The following is a 14,934-nucleotide window of genomic DNA, read 5'->3' as shown; positions in this document are numbered from 1 at the left end:
AATATGTGTTAGCTTGTGTCGATTCATAGAAGCTATTGACTTAATTTCGCAAGAACCAAGCGCAAATACATCATGTAGCTGCTCCGTCAGTGATATCCCTCTATCAGGTTTTGCCATTACATCCACTTTGGTTGACTCTTTATTTTTCTTATTTAACCTACAATAAATATTGTTCAGCATAAATATGTATATAATAAAAAGAAAAAAAAAAAAAAAAAAAAGGCTACCATCTAAATAGCCTGTGAATGTCGGGTTGATGGAACATTGCATTTAAAATCGGATCCAAATAATTGGTAATCAGTGAGATATTTGGCACCTATAATATGAAAACAGTAAGAAGTCAATAGCTAACAACTATTATTTATCAAGAAAGAAAAAGTAGAGGAACTAATAATTTAGAATGAATTCTGGATTATGTCGTCTGACTATTAATTGTATACTGACGTAGGCTAGACTGAGATCAATAATAAAATAATAAATAAAGACATCATTAATGACCAAATATGACAGTCAGCTTCATTTCCCCAATTACAGAGCTCATTCTTGCTTCTAGTAGTTTCATTATGCTTTAATATATAACTTTAGAGAAATCGAATTAAAATATTATTCATGAGGCTTACCGGTTCATTATGGCTTGCATTATAGGAAGGTCTTCGTTCACTGCATTTTTCATTACATTCACCAATGCAATAACAGCCTCAACTCGTGAGATCCTCCAAATCCTATGTCCAAGTATTGTTAGTTGTTTAAGATTCGATAGTACGGATACTTGTAGTTACTTGTATGGTTTTCTTTACGTCCTTATCTAAAAGGGAGTCAAACTCAACTTCCTTGTCAATATATCTGCTACGAATCTCATGGTATGTAAATGAAAGAGTATTATTATCATATAGCTTTATCATCTCTTTATCATTTGATTCTGGTGCAAGGAGCATTATATAGGAAAGGGATCTAAAATTGATTTTAGTTTTTACTTTATCCTTTTTTTTTCTTTATTTTTATGAAAAAATTACAAAGCCTTTTGTAAATCTGACATTATAGATAAGCCTTGCTTGCTCTTTAGAGATTAGCTTGCATTGATGCCATAGTGAGGTAATATCAATACCAGATTTTAGGGAAAAGTGGCTTTCAAACAGATCGCCAATAGGAAAATCTAGATCAAGCTTATAAGATATATTGTTATTTTAACCTTTAATCTTAACCACATTCAGAATGCCTATCGATATCTTGTTACCGACCACTTCCACCTCCTCTGCTCTTTCTTGACTTCTATTGACCACCATGTCTTGTCTGACTTCTTTATCTACCATTTCTTCTACTGAACTAGTATCTTGTGCCTATTATTTTTTTTTTTAATTAGCATTAATTTAATTACAGTTCTTCAATATACTGCTTACATCCAAGTTTGTAATCAAATAATTTGCAACTACTGTTGTCGAACTTCGTAATACCCTTGAACTGTTTAATAAAAATGTTTGACACGTTTTTGCATCCTCAAGAAGTTTTTCCCAGTTTGTAATACCAGTTAAAACCTTTTGGCGTTTTTTGGGCAACCTTTTATGAACTGCTGCTACTTTTCTTTTGTATGCAGTTTCAGCGGGCTCAGAGGTTTTGTAGCCATGTATCTAATCTTGAACGGCTGTAATATTTTCTGAATAGTTTAAAAACTCCTCAATGTTCATATGTTTATTATCTGGCAGGCTCTCTGAATATGCACGTATTCCTAAATATTTACTGTTAACTATGTTAGAAACAAGATGTAAAATAAAACATACTTTTATTTAATGTAGATATTTGTGATATTGGTGTGTGTAGTTTGTAGTCGATCGAAATTAATGTAAGATAAAAAGGAAACTTGACAATCGATGAGACTCTTGAACCTCTTTATTGAGTGAAGACAGGAGAGATAGATCTCATTAAATACAAGTCACGTCTTATTTTATAAAATTAATAATTGAGGAGCCTGTAGTGATTTGACTATTAGGCATAAAGTATAAGAATACAAAATAGTCGCATCACTTCCATAATAAGAATAAATACAAAATACCACTTCATAGAAGTCCAGTATAAGCCCAATAAGGAATAAGCGCTGCATAAAGACCTTGACGAACGGTAGCTGGGATAACAATGAGTAAACCATAAAAAGAAACCATAAATGGAAGTCCAATGTAACAATAGGAAAACAAAGGACAATTTCCCTAAGCCTTTCCCAGGTACCAACTATCAAGTATCAAGTAATCAAACATCAGTCATCTCAAATAGAATGGGAAAACCCAACTAGTATATAAAGCCTTAGAATTAGTGTAGATTAAAAAAGTATATTCGAATTCTTTTAGAATAAAGAGACTCTAAACGTATTTCTTTGTTCTATTCTTTTTTTTTATTTTATTTGGATCTATGAAAGATTTACCGTCTATCTACTATATATATACACAAACTCCCCGTGCGGAGTTTATTAAGCCAAAATTGACCAATTGCGAGATCTACTAAGAACAGTCATTTTTTCTTCCTTGTTCATTACTTCACTCAAGAGGGATGACAAGTAGAAGGTCATGAAAAAAGTCCGGACCGAGATACGACTTCTGCAGGTCGAGAAAAACAGCTCCAAAAACCAAAAATTGTATGACAAAAAGGCTTGCGAAACGAGAATCGGCAAATCAACATTTGTGGTTGTTGGGTTATGCTAATGGCTTCTCATTCTAAAGGCGATGGTTCGATTCCCGGTAGGCGCTCAGCAAACATAGTCTACTTTTTGCATTATTTTTGGGTCTAAGTAACTTATTATTTTTTTTGGAAATATTGTAACGAGAATGATGAAGACATCTATAAAATTTTGGACGGTACAACTGACTTTGAAATCGACTTACTTCAGTAATTTAACTGAAATACACAACATCGACTCAAGTAAAAATATCGACTCAAGTAAAAATGTTGACTCAAGTAAAAATATCAACCTTATTTCTTTTTCTTTTCCCTCTATTATTTTTATATAAATATCCCTATATCTTTTATTTCAATTTACTTCAGTTCACTTATATTCACTTCTATTCAATAAATAGTCTCTTAAAAGACAAATCTATCTATCTTATTTTATTACAAACAAGTCGAATTCCCTTGAAGCAAGCTATCTTCATTGTGTTGTATAATGGTTTAAATAATAAAGGAAAAGGTAAAAACAAAGATCAAGAAACAGTTTGGGTACTTTTTGAGACTGATCTTTATTTCAGTTTAAGTTTTTTTAGTAAAAATTATTCTAATTGAAGGCAGGTATTTATATCTTATTGAGTGAGTGGCTTGATATCTTCTATTGTTATCGTTCTTCTAATATTCAGGTACTTTAGCAAGTGTTATCTATAATTATGATTATGAAAACTTTTCATTTGTTCTTTTGTATGTCTGTCATAGATTATCTTTTATTCTGGGAATTTCTCACTGATTTGAATAACGTTATTTTACGCGTTATTTCAATTATGTGAGAGATTAGCAATATTCCTGACATTGGATTGGATTTGGTTATTTTATTTGATACTTCTTCTTACCAAAGAACTCTCATGAAGGATGATTGGCACTTCAGGCCACGATGGATAAATCATAATATCTACAGCTATAGCGGAGCTAGAATAACAATCCAAAAATAGAAACTAAGGTTATAAGGCAAGCAGAATCGAATGGCGCTGTTTAATTTTTGAAGTTTCGAATATTTCCCGATTTAGTCTAGAATAATGGGGCGTTTCTTATGTGAAGCACCTTTGTTCCCAGTTAGTTTTATATCATTTGGTACATCGGTAATTTTCAAAAACAGTAAGCACCATATAATATTTTTAAACATGTTTAACGGTTGTCACTGCAAATAATCGTGGAAATTTGTTAACAGATATATTATCAATCTTGCGAAAGATCTTAGAATCGTGTGACATCCGGTAACTGATTGTTGATCGCACTGCCTCCTGTCTCTGCCACAAATCGTTTAAACCGTAGTTAATCTTTTGGTTAAGAGATGTTACAAGATTTGTGGCAGAGACAGGAGACTGCTGGTACATTTATTCGCTAATTGATCTCGCAAAACGCAACTTCCATCAGTTATGTTATGGCTCCTGTTTATTATCCATTTTATATCTAATGGTGCTCGGCAGCCAATGATACTTTTCAAAACAATGCTTTATTTGTCTTTTTGCTCTTTTATAAACCACTCATATTGCCTTATATGCTTCTTTATTGACCACTCATATAGCTTATATACTTCTTTATTAACCATTCATATTGCAATAAATATTGCTTTATATACACAAAAAAATAGGGATTTGTTTTATAAAAAATATCTTTTTTTTATTTAAGTAAAATAATAATAACAACATACAGTATTTCTTTGCTTGTAGCGTTTTAAAAGTTTACTTGACTTACCTAATGTCACCAAAACAGCAACATCTAATCTAAAAATACATCAATTAATCTCGTGGAACTCAAAAAGTTCTCACAAGAAGAAGAAAAAAAAAAGCCAAGCTCAAGGATGCAAAGACACAAGGATTCAAAGATTCAAGGACTTGGGCACTCAAAGCAAAAGAAGAAAAGACATCAGTACTCAAGAACCAAAGCGAACACAGAAAAAAAGATAAAAAGATGCCAAATCAAAGCAGAATTCATCTATAATAAGCATTAGCGATCGTGTATGTATTGTAAAAATAATTGTACCTTTCTTTAGATAGACCAGAAGAAGACTAGCTAAGCTTATACCAACAAGTAAAGAAAAAGGAAGCGGCATGCATCTATAACAGTTATTAGCTATGGAGGATATGTAGTAAAAGTAATAATACCTTGCTTTAGATGGGCCAGGAAAAAAAAAGAAAAAAAGAAAAGAAGAAAAGAAAAAATAAAAAAAAAAAAAAAAAAAAAACACGCCATCCAAGCTTGTGCCAACAAGTAAAAGAAGAAGCAACTGTAGTCTTGAGAAAGAGACTTTATAAAGAAAGCAAGAAATACGGTTTTATTAAAGTACAAGTACCATTAGAACAGAAATGGGAATACATATAATATTAAGAACTTTCCTTTTTTTAAAAAGGGGAGGAGGAAAAAAAAAAAAAAAAAGAGAAGTGCTTTTTTTGTAGCCTTATTTTTACCAATGTTAAACTTATTCACTGTCTATCTATGTTATAAATCAAAAACAGCTGTTTTGCACGAAGTTTACATTTAATGGTATCCCAAAAGATAACTTATACATTGTTTGAACAAGCTTTATTACTTGAGTGCAATATCTTTAACATAGAGAGTATTCTTTTTTCTTTTTTTTTTTTTTTTTTTTTTTTTTTTTTTTTTTTTTACTTGAAATAAAAAAAAAAGTCGGTAACTTAACGCACTGTAGCAGTAAAACAGCTTTTTTTTTCTCCCTGGTTTGCTTCGTGGAATGCACTAGATGCTCAAGGTACAAAAGATAAAAAAGAAAGCTCAAGTTCTGGTCAAATACAAGTTTATAAAAAAAAAATAATAGAAACCAAGTCTAATGTCGGTTTCTTTTTTTTTTTTTTCTTACATTAGGAATTCCTAATGGGACACATTCGGATGACGAACATGAACCTCATGAGCAAAGTTGTTCTTTCCAATACGATAAAACTATAAGAATATCAGACTTATATTGTTGTTTATTGCTGAAAAGTCTTTTTGATGAAGAAAGTTGTCATTGCCCCACATCTGTAATGGCTAATGGCTAATGGCAAATTACACCCATGTGCAAATATAAAGTAAGTAATGAACGAGTATAAGCTTAAAAACATATATTCTTTTGTATTATTTGTCATAAAAAATAATAAAGCAATCTATTTATTTGATAAACAAAAGAGTTTTGTATGTATCTGTTGATTATAACTGCCTTGTAACAAAATGTTAACAGAGCTTCTTTATTTTTTTTTATTCTTTTAGAATATACACATATTCTTTTATTATAATGTAAAGGTATTTGCATTTCTATGAAGTGTATTTGTTGTTAGATTATTGTTTTCATTTGAACAATGAACTTTCTATTGCTATACTCTTTTTTTTTTTTTTTACTTACTTTTTTTTTACCAAGTCTTTTTTTTTACTTAGTCTTTTTTTTTACCTAGTCTTTTTTTTTACCAGGTCATTTTTTTCCCCAAACACGACTATTTTTTTACGTTCTGTAACACGTTTGTAATGATCTAAGCTAAAAATCACAAACCACCTTCCTAATACGTATTCTTCTAAACAAAATAATCCAAAAATGCTTTTGATTTCCGCATTTTGCCCTCAAAAATAAAAAAAGAAAACATCGGTCTTTCAACAGTAGAGGGGAACAGGCTTTCCCAAAAAAGGTCATCTGTAAAAAAAAAGATACTTCTTTAAAACGTGAATAACTTCATGAATACTTATCCTACAAAAAAAATAAAAATATTATTAGATTTCTTTATTTTTTTCGTACCTAAATCTTTTTTCAAAATTCAAAAATGACCAATACAGCGAAAGCTAAATCTTTTCTCCAAAAGCCATAAATATCTGTTAACCAAAAAATGTTCAATCTTGCGATATGCTTTATCCAATTGGAACGATTATTAGCAGTGTGTCAAAATATTTATGGAAGTCCATTGGATGTTTATAAACCACTTTTTCTCAGAAATTACAAAATAGCCTAACTGGAAATATGGCTCATTTGAATCTTGATGTCACGAGTTCAATCCACCCAATGACCATTTTATACTTTTGCGATGACGGATTAAGTTTTCCCTTTTATTTATTTTAGAGCTGAATGTTTTTGTAGGTCACAAAAACTTCTTTTTGAGGCTTGATGTTGTGATAAAGAAGTCAAAAAAATGGTGTAACAAAGTCAAAAAAGTGAAAAAGTCAAGAAAATGAAAAAAGTCAAAAAGAAAAAAAAAATTAACAATATAAATATCCCAACTATTTAGATGAAGAAAAAGGACAGTACAGTTCTACTCACATTTTTATTTTATATATTTTATTCAATAAACAGGCAACCTTCTCATAAAAAGTTCCTGATCCCTTTATTTTTCTTTATCTTTACCTTTATTTGATTTTAAATAAAAGATCTGGTGGTCGCTACAGTATCTTACTTTCAAAATTTCAAAAAAACTTCTATAAAACACTCAACTCAAAACACAAACCAACAAAAAATAGCAATAGAAAAAATTAAAAGATAAAAGATTATAAAAAATGTTAAAAAGATAAAAAATGTTGAAAATATAAAAATGGTCAAAAAAATAAGAAAAGCAAAAAAGAAAAAAAAAATATTATACATATGTATATATCCCATCTTTTTGTGAAGAAATTGTTGGTCAGTTTAAATAAATCATATGTTTTTACGCAGTAAATAACAAACTTTAACAAGAAAGTCCCTGTTTACCTAAACTTTTTACTCTACTTTAACTTTTATCAAGAAACATCGTATTGATCTTACACATAAGATCTGGTGGTCACTACTTATCAAACATCTGCTTAAACTCTATATAAAACAACAACTTACAAGGCAATCACAACCTTAAATCAAGCTTTACAAGCAAACTTAACTCAAATTAACTCACTTACAGAAAGACAACCTTAAATAGCAGCATAACTATATGCTAACTTTAATTTGCAAAGCAAAAGCGCTATTATCATGTGCTCTTGCTTAATTATAATTTTTCTTTGCCTAAAAAGTACTCACTGTTGTGATTTTTTCACTGCACCTACTATGTGTTGTAGAACAGAGTCTGATCATAACGGACATTGAATAATCACAACTAAAAGAAGTATATTAAAGTTGATAAAAGATAATAATTTAAATCTTTATTAAATAAAATACATTCTTCTTCCTTTTTATATAAAGCTACCACTATTAGATTCATTCTACAAAGTAAACATGAATACTAAATAAGTCATGATCTTGACTATTCATCATTTCTGTAAATGAATAATAATGGATCAGGTACCTAGTCAACTTTGATCTGGCTCGAGGCATTTCATATAAATATATCTTTCCTCTCAATGAAGACGGGACAGTTATCCCAGATCAGTTAAAGAACAACAAGATCTATAAAAACAACGAATTAAAAATTTTCATAATCGATTCAGTGATCATTCTTCAATCAAACATGTCAATGATTGGATCTACGCTCATAACTACTCATTTACCCGCCAACTGATAGAAGAATATAAATAGTAGACTTTGTAATGATTTCTTTTTAACAATTAAGATTGTCTTAAATAAAGTTCAGTCTCAAAAAGTATTCTTTTGGTTTATCTTTGTTATTACCTTTACCAGAACATAACACTATGAACTATAAACACACATCGAAAAACAAAAAAAGTAGCAAAGAAATGTACCAAATCCAATAAAAAATAATTTACAGTTTTTTTTTTTAATTCAAATTATAATGAGAATAACACATTTTATTAGAACATTTAAAATTTAACTAAGAATAGATTTGTAATCAACAAAACATTATAAAAACGATAAGCATTAATATTTTTAAATGATATTCAAGAATAATATCACGATATTATATAACAGTATATAAGTTATTACTGTTGTAGAACAGTAACTGATTGTAGTTAACGTTGATAAATATAAGTCTTAATACAAGATCATAGTTAAAATAAAATAAATTCAAGTTTATTTAAATAAGATCATACAATCAATTCCAATTAAACATGTTCTTTTAGAATATGTATTGTATTCATGAGAGTTCTTTGATAAGAAGACGTATCAACTAAAATAACCAAATCCAATCCAATGTCAGGAATATTGCTAATCTTTCACGTAATTGAAATAACGCGTAAAATAACGTTATTCAAATCAGTGAGGAATTCCCAGAGTAAAAGATAATCTATGACAGACATACAAAAGAACAAATGAAAAGTTTTCATAATCATAATTATAGATAACACTTGCTAAAGTACCTGAATATTAGAAGAACGATAACAATAGAAGATATCAAGCCACTCACTCAATAAGATATAAATACCTGCCTTCAATTAGAATAATTTTTACTTTAACTTAAACTGAAATAAAGATCAGACTCGAAACGTTCACAAACTGTTTCTTTATTTTTGTTTTTACCTCTTATTTTCTATTATCTTAACAATTACAATTAGTTTTTTTACGACTAATGTTTGAACCATAATGAAGAAATAACGATATTTTAAGAATCGAGGAAGCAATGTGATTCTTACATAATATCAATGATGTTATTTAGTTAAAAAACTTAGTATCTATATTACATTCATCAAAAGATGCTTAGAAATAAGCTTCCATTTGGTATGCATGCTCGGACAGTGGATGATGCCACTTTGCAAGACATCCTTGTTATAGCATATACGCTAAGAACCCTAAATCGGTCGCAAAAATTTTGGCGGCCATATCGATGTTTCATATAACTGCCATACATCAGTAATGTTAGAATTCAAGAAACATACAAAGGAGTTGGCGATTGCTAATCCTTCACAAAAGTAAATGAGGGCAAGCTGAGGAAATCAGATGCTTACAGTGCCAGATGAGCTCCAAAATTCAATTTTTCAGATTCCATTCAAACTTTTACCCAATATAGCGTACTATTGGATAAGTCATTTCCCAAAATATCGGAGTGTGAAAGCAAATATTCGCTCCGCAATCATAAAAAAAGTGCAGACATGCTATAAATTTAAGGGTCACATAAAATTGTTTCTATTCGATGGTTTTTAGTAAAAATTTGCATACCATAAGCTCTAACTGATTAAAGTATTTGTGCAAAATCTCCGACATTTTTATTTTTTTATTGCTGTTTTTAACATATTTCTCTTCATCAAATACAGATATTTTAGCAAAACTATAACGCGTATTGTTGGACCATATAGTTACACAAATGTTCAAAGTCTTATCAAAATCTGTAAAGAAGTCATTGATATAGAGCGTGTCCAAAAAAATTGCATACCGCCTATTTTCAAGCGCAGATATCTACAACAAATAGTCGGAATTGGAAAACGAAAATGGTACCAATCGATGCGCAATGGCCAAAAATATATATTTCCATATTTGTAATGTAGTTATAGCGCCGATTGAACCGTAAATATCATGATTTATCCATCGTGGCCTGAAGTGCCAATTGTCCCTCATGAATACAATAGTTATGTTGGGGAGACGAAGACGACAGATGTGGTTATAGGCCTTCAAGCCGCGCTTAAATGTCAGAAATTATATATAAAATAAAAATTTTCGTTATTGTATCTCTTTATACCGTTAGGCGCGGAACGTACACTTTTTGTAGCTCGGTGGACCTAAGGGTTGGGAAAAATTTTGGTGAACCAGTGTGGAAACCAAGGGCGGGCGTCCACCACATCTGTCGTCTTCGTCTCCCCAACATAACTATTGTCAGTCGTGCCTATGACAATCTTGGTTGGCTCGACTCCGACTCCAGATGTGGTTATCTTCTCGGTAACTGCACCAAAAAGTGTTCTAGTCATTTCTCTGCCACGAGTGTGTTGGTCTCTAGGGCGATAGTAATAGTTTTCAAAATGGAGGAGTTACGGCTCCAATTCGCATGATCCTTAACTTCGTCGATGGTCATACCCAGAGAAACGGCTTTTGTGCTAGCGGCAGCACGAATCGAATGCACCGTGTGTTTGGTGGTATCTATCCCAGAAAGTTCCATGACATCTTTTAACCAGCTTGCGACGGTTCCCGTAGCGGCCGATTTCCACCTGCCTTCTGAGTGTTCATGCAGTCCCGTCAAAAAAAGTTTGTGATCTTCGGGAAGGTGTGCTCTACCCTCTCTTGTAGCATTGTAAAAACACCAAAGTGTGTACACTGGGTAGCAGTTCTTGTCAGCAATAGCACCCAATTTTGATGCTTTCGGATTTATTTCTTTTGGTGTTCTGGCCACGATAGTTGCGCCTATGGGGACGGGCGAGGATTTATCTAAAACGAACGTAATATCCCCGAGCTGAATCTCACCAATGTCCGATCGAGGTCTCCACATAGTAGCGATGGTGAGTAGAGTGATCGCCTTTTGTTGCAAACGAAAAAGATCCAGATCCTCTGATGGTCCCCAATCGACCACTTGACTGATCAGGAGATGAACATCGAATGTTTCGGTATTGTGATATTTGAGGTTTTATAATATAAAAAATACTAAGTCAATCAACAAATGTAAAAATAAGTGAGACTCAAAGTAGATTGTCCTTTATTCAAGTTAAAAATATGAGGGTTGTGTTATCTCGTAAGAATAAAAAAGACTATAAAATTCAACGAGACTGAAAAAAGTTATCTCTTTATTTAATATTATACTGTCTGGTATTTATACTATTTTCATGGAGGTTTAATTAAATCCTTTTCAAGATACTTTAATTAATTATAACTGTAGATCTAGTGTCAATAAGTTTTAATGTGAGGATCTGTTCCTGGTTATGCAAGTGGACTGTTTTATAATTATTTCTTAAGTAGATCTGATCTTTCATTTATGTTGCATTGCATCAGGAGTTATATTAAAAGCTTGCATTGAGTTAAAGGAGTGGAATTAGTTATGACCGAATAATAGAGAAAAGACTGTAATAAATCTTTGTAAAGCATTCATTACTCTGATTTCTTATAAATTGAATATGAATCATGTTTAAAGTATGTTGGGATACGACAAGGGTATTTATACTTTTCTAATCACGGCTAAATATTAATATTTACAGTATATGACTATTGATTATTAATCGATATTAGACAATGAGTTATTTATATGATTGGCATAGTTTAACATCTTCTTATCAAGAAGTAATTATTAATCCTGATCCAGGAACTTATTAGAATATTCTGGAGTGGATCGGGATTTTATTTGAAGTGGCGTAATACAATGTCCGGTATTCCTAATTTGGAGGACCATTGTTCGTAGTAACTTATATTATTACTTTATTACATGTGTAAATACCACAGTTTTGACAAAATTGAATAACTCTGAAAAGATGTTGTATGCTGTTACTCTACTTCGTGGTGATGCTCAATTATGGTGGTCACGTACTAAGACCTCATCAATGGCTCCAAAGCATTGGGATGCTTTCTGTGTTGCTTTTGCTCGTGAATTTAAGCCTTTGAATAGTGAATTGGCTGCTCGTGATAAGTTAGCTGCGCTTTATCAACATGGGTCTGTGTCAAGATATATCACAAAATTTCGTTCAATTCAGCTTCAATTGGCTGACCTTTCAAAAGGGGATGCACTGGATAAACTCGTACGTGGCCTTAAAAAGAATATTCGTGTTGCTGTTCGTGCTCGTTTTTCTTCATCTTTAGAAACTGCGGAATCTATGGCTTTGGCTATTGAAAGTGCTGCGGGTGAATTGATGATGCCTTGCAACCAAGAACAGGTGGCGATGGGAAATAGGAATGTCATGCAATCAACAATTCCTGCTCACTCTGACCCTTATCAAGATGATCCCATGGACCTAGATACTATTCGACAAGCACTAAATGCTATGGCTTATTCACGATCAAATAGAAGAATGCGCTCTTCATACCAACAAGGTCGTTGTTTAGGATAGGGGGGTTTTAGGTAAAAGTAGTATAACAACAAAGATAAAGAAATACTGTTAGAACTTGGTATCTCTTTATTAAGTTAAGATAACTAAGATTGAATATGATAATTCTACATGTAAAAAGTGAGAGTATTTATAGACATGATACGGATAAAGAATTAGGACAGATTTATGATCAATTCGACAGAATAGATGATTACTATTTCTAATTATTAGTTTAGCCTGTTCCTAGCTTGTATTGTCAATTATGCTATTGGGATGGTTTCAGATAACTCTGGATGTAGGACTATTTAGGAGACGGTACGGATGAATATAAAATCCTCTAGTTCCGTGATTGGATATTACGGCTAATAATAATATCTCAGTTAGGATAAAGGTTTACATGACTTAATGATGATCCGGTAAGTAATTGCCATTCCTTATTCAACATGCTCATATCATCAATAAACTATATTACAATCACGCCATACATTTGACTATGTGAAGTTAATATGAATAAAGCTTAATATAAAAATTTAATCAAGGTCTTTTATTGATCTGTGCTGGGAATAATGTTATAAATGATTCCAAAGTTATGTCAACATATTATTTAGGATCATATGAGATTCCTTTTGCTAAAATAAAGTGACTATAATCTTATGTATCCTTAACAGTCGTCAACAAGTACAGTGGGTCAAAAAATTGCACCAACGCAACTCAGTTTTTCTGAAATACGAGTATAGCTCTGTCAGTTCAAAAGTAAACATTACGAAACTTGGAACACAAAGAGTTACTACTGTTACTATCTATTAACAAAAGTTTCAAGGTCAGATACGGAGTATTGATCTAAAGAGCACTCAGCAAAAAGAGGAGGTCGGTTGGTGCAGTTTTTTGACCCACTGTAGATAAGTTTATTTGTTAATTGGTGGAGCTTCCGCCGGAGTTTTTTGGCTAATTATGAGTCATAATATTCCGACTATCGCCGAAAAAGCCTATGTGACTTATAAAATTAATTTATCCCCTGTCAAACATTTTTTTTTCTTTTTCTTTCTTTATATATCGAAGCTTTAAGGTACCACTACACATATGGTTCGCGCTCTCTCTAAAAACAAGCAAGAAAACATCAAATCGTTGGTTTTACAGAACAAGCCATATTCAGTGATAATGGAACGTATTCCAAACTTAAAAAAATCCACCTTAAGCAGATATGCCAACAAGTTTTCTCCTGGTAGAGTAACAGCAAACCCTGGTAGAAAGGCTGTTTTAAGTGTTACCACCAAGTCTTATATACGTAAGCAGATTATTAATGGTACCCTCAAGACTGTGAAGGCTGTTCATAAGTATCTAGTATGCACTGGCCACACTATCAGTTACTCGGGCACCATTAAGGTTATGAAAAGCATGAACTTCCATGCTAAAATAAAGGTAAAAAAGCCTTTATTGACTAAGGTTCAGAAAGCAAGACGACTAGCATGGGCGGAAGAGCACAAAAACTGGACAAGCGATGACTGGAGACGTATGGTATTCAGTGACGAAACAAAAGTTAATGTTTACGGCTCAGATGGTTGCAAGTACTATTGGAGTCGACCTGATGATAAACTTCAACCCCATCATCTCGACTTAACAGTTAAAGAAGGGGGTGGTAGCATTATGGTATGGGGTTGTATTACCTATGACGGACCTGGTTATGCATGCTGGATTAGTGAAGGCACAATGAAGGCTTCTGATTACGTCGGAATACTTGGTACAACCCTTATGGACAGCCTTGAGTACTATGGTTACCATCCTCAAGACATCTATTTTCAGCAGGATAACGATCCTAAACATACGTCTAAGCTAGCTAAGCAATGGTTCAAGGACAACAACTTCAAGTGTGATCATACCTTCAACTGGCCTTCACAAAGTCCAGATCTAAACCCAATAGAGCACATCTGGCACCACCTTAAGCTCAAGTTAAGTGCCTATGATACTAGGGCAAAAGGTGTGCATGAATTATGGAATCGTGTTGAAAAAGAATGGTCTACTTTTACAGCAGAAGACTGTAGGAGATACATAAATAGTATGCCAGATCGTTGTAGAGCTGTAATTGCTGCGAAAGGCGGTCATACAAGATATTAATAAAATAATGCACATAGTGGAAAAATGGTTCCAATGTTGGTTTTTGTATTTAGTCTTAATTTTTTTTCCCGACTATGTAACAATACACGCAAATTTTTTTTTCAGTAATATTAGCTGTAAATGCGCTACAAAATGCATGTTTTTATGAGCCGTTACCGTTTGTAGTTCCAAAGATATAAAGCTTTAAAGTTGCAAATCAAAAACATTGGAACCATTTTTCCACCCACTGTATGATCTGAGCGAATGTCATCGGGAGAAAGCACCAATTATATCGAACCACCCAGCTAAACCTAGAACCCTCACGATAAAAAAAGAAGTGCACCCCCCACTGTATATGCCATCAAT

General features: G+C 32.3%; 5 protein-coding genes across 5 annotated transcripts; 2 read left to right on the top strand and 3 right to left on the bottom strand.

The window, feature by feature from the left end:
- Window positions 1–1,184: 1,184 nt before the first annotated feature.
- Window positions 1,185–1,621, bottom strand: RO3G_12547 (uncharacterized protein; the record flags this gene model as incomplete). Its single annotated transcript, XM_067667131.1, has 3 exons — window positions 1,185–1,337; window positions 1,398–1,458; window positions 1,575–1,621. 3 exons carry the CDS (start codon window positions 1,619–1,621, stop codon window positions 1,185–1,187), a joined length of 261 nt encoding a protein of 86 aa, XP_067523232.1.
- Window positions 1,622–3,821: 2,200 nt separating this feature from the next.
- RO3G_12546 (uncharacterized protein) lies at window positions 3,822–4,040 on the bottom strand (the record flags this gene model as incomplete). Its single annotated transcript, XM_067667130.1, has 1 exon — window positions 3,822–4,040. The coding sequence occupies one exon, from the start codon at window positions 4,038–4,040 to the stop codon at window positions 3,822–3,824; it is 219 nt and encodes a 72-aa protein (XP_067523231.1).
- A 6,396-nt stretch (window positions 4,041–10,436) lies between these two features.
- Window positions 10,437–10,955, bottom strand: RO3G_12545 (uncharacterized protein; the record flags this gene model as incomplete). The annotated part of the gene is made up of 1 exon (XM_067667129.1): window positions 10,437–10,955. The coding sequence occupies one exon, from the start codon at window positions 10,953–10,955 to the stop codon at window positions 10,437–10,439; it is 519 nt and encodes a 172-aa protein (XP_067523230.1).
- Window positions 10,956–11,925: 970 nt separating this feature from the next.
- RO3G_12544 (uncharacterized protein) lies at window positions 11,926–12,498 on the top strand (the record flags this gene model as incomplete). The annotated part of the gene is made up of 1 exon (XM_067667128.1): window positions 11,926–12,498. One exon carries the CDS (start codon window positions 11,926–11,928, stop codon window positions 12,496–12,498), a length of 573 nt encoding a protein of 190 aa, XP_067523229.1.
- Window positions 12,499–13,557: 1,059 nt separating this feature from the next.
- Window positions 13,558–14,589, top strand: RO3G_12543 (uncharacterized protein; the record flags this gene model as incomplete). The annotated part of the gene is made up of 1 exon (XM_067667127.1): window positions 13,558–14,589. One exon carries the CDS (start codon window positions 13,558–13,560, stop codon window positions 14,587–14,589), a length of 1,032 nt encoding a protein of 343 aa, XP_067523228.1.
- Window positions 14,590–14,934: the final 345 nt, after the last annotated feature.

This window comes from Rhizopus delemar, genomic scaffold, assembly GCF_000149305.1.
Source record: "Rhizopus delemar RA 99-880 supercont3.10 genomic scaffold, whole genome shotgun sequence".
Classification (NCBI taxonomy): Eukaryota; Fungi; Mucoromycota; class Mucoromycetes; order Mucorales; family Rhizopodaceae; genus Rhizopus; species Rhizopus delemar.
This window is presented reverse-complemented; position numbering and strand designations above follow the sequence as displayed.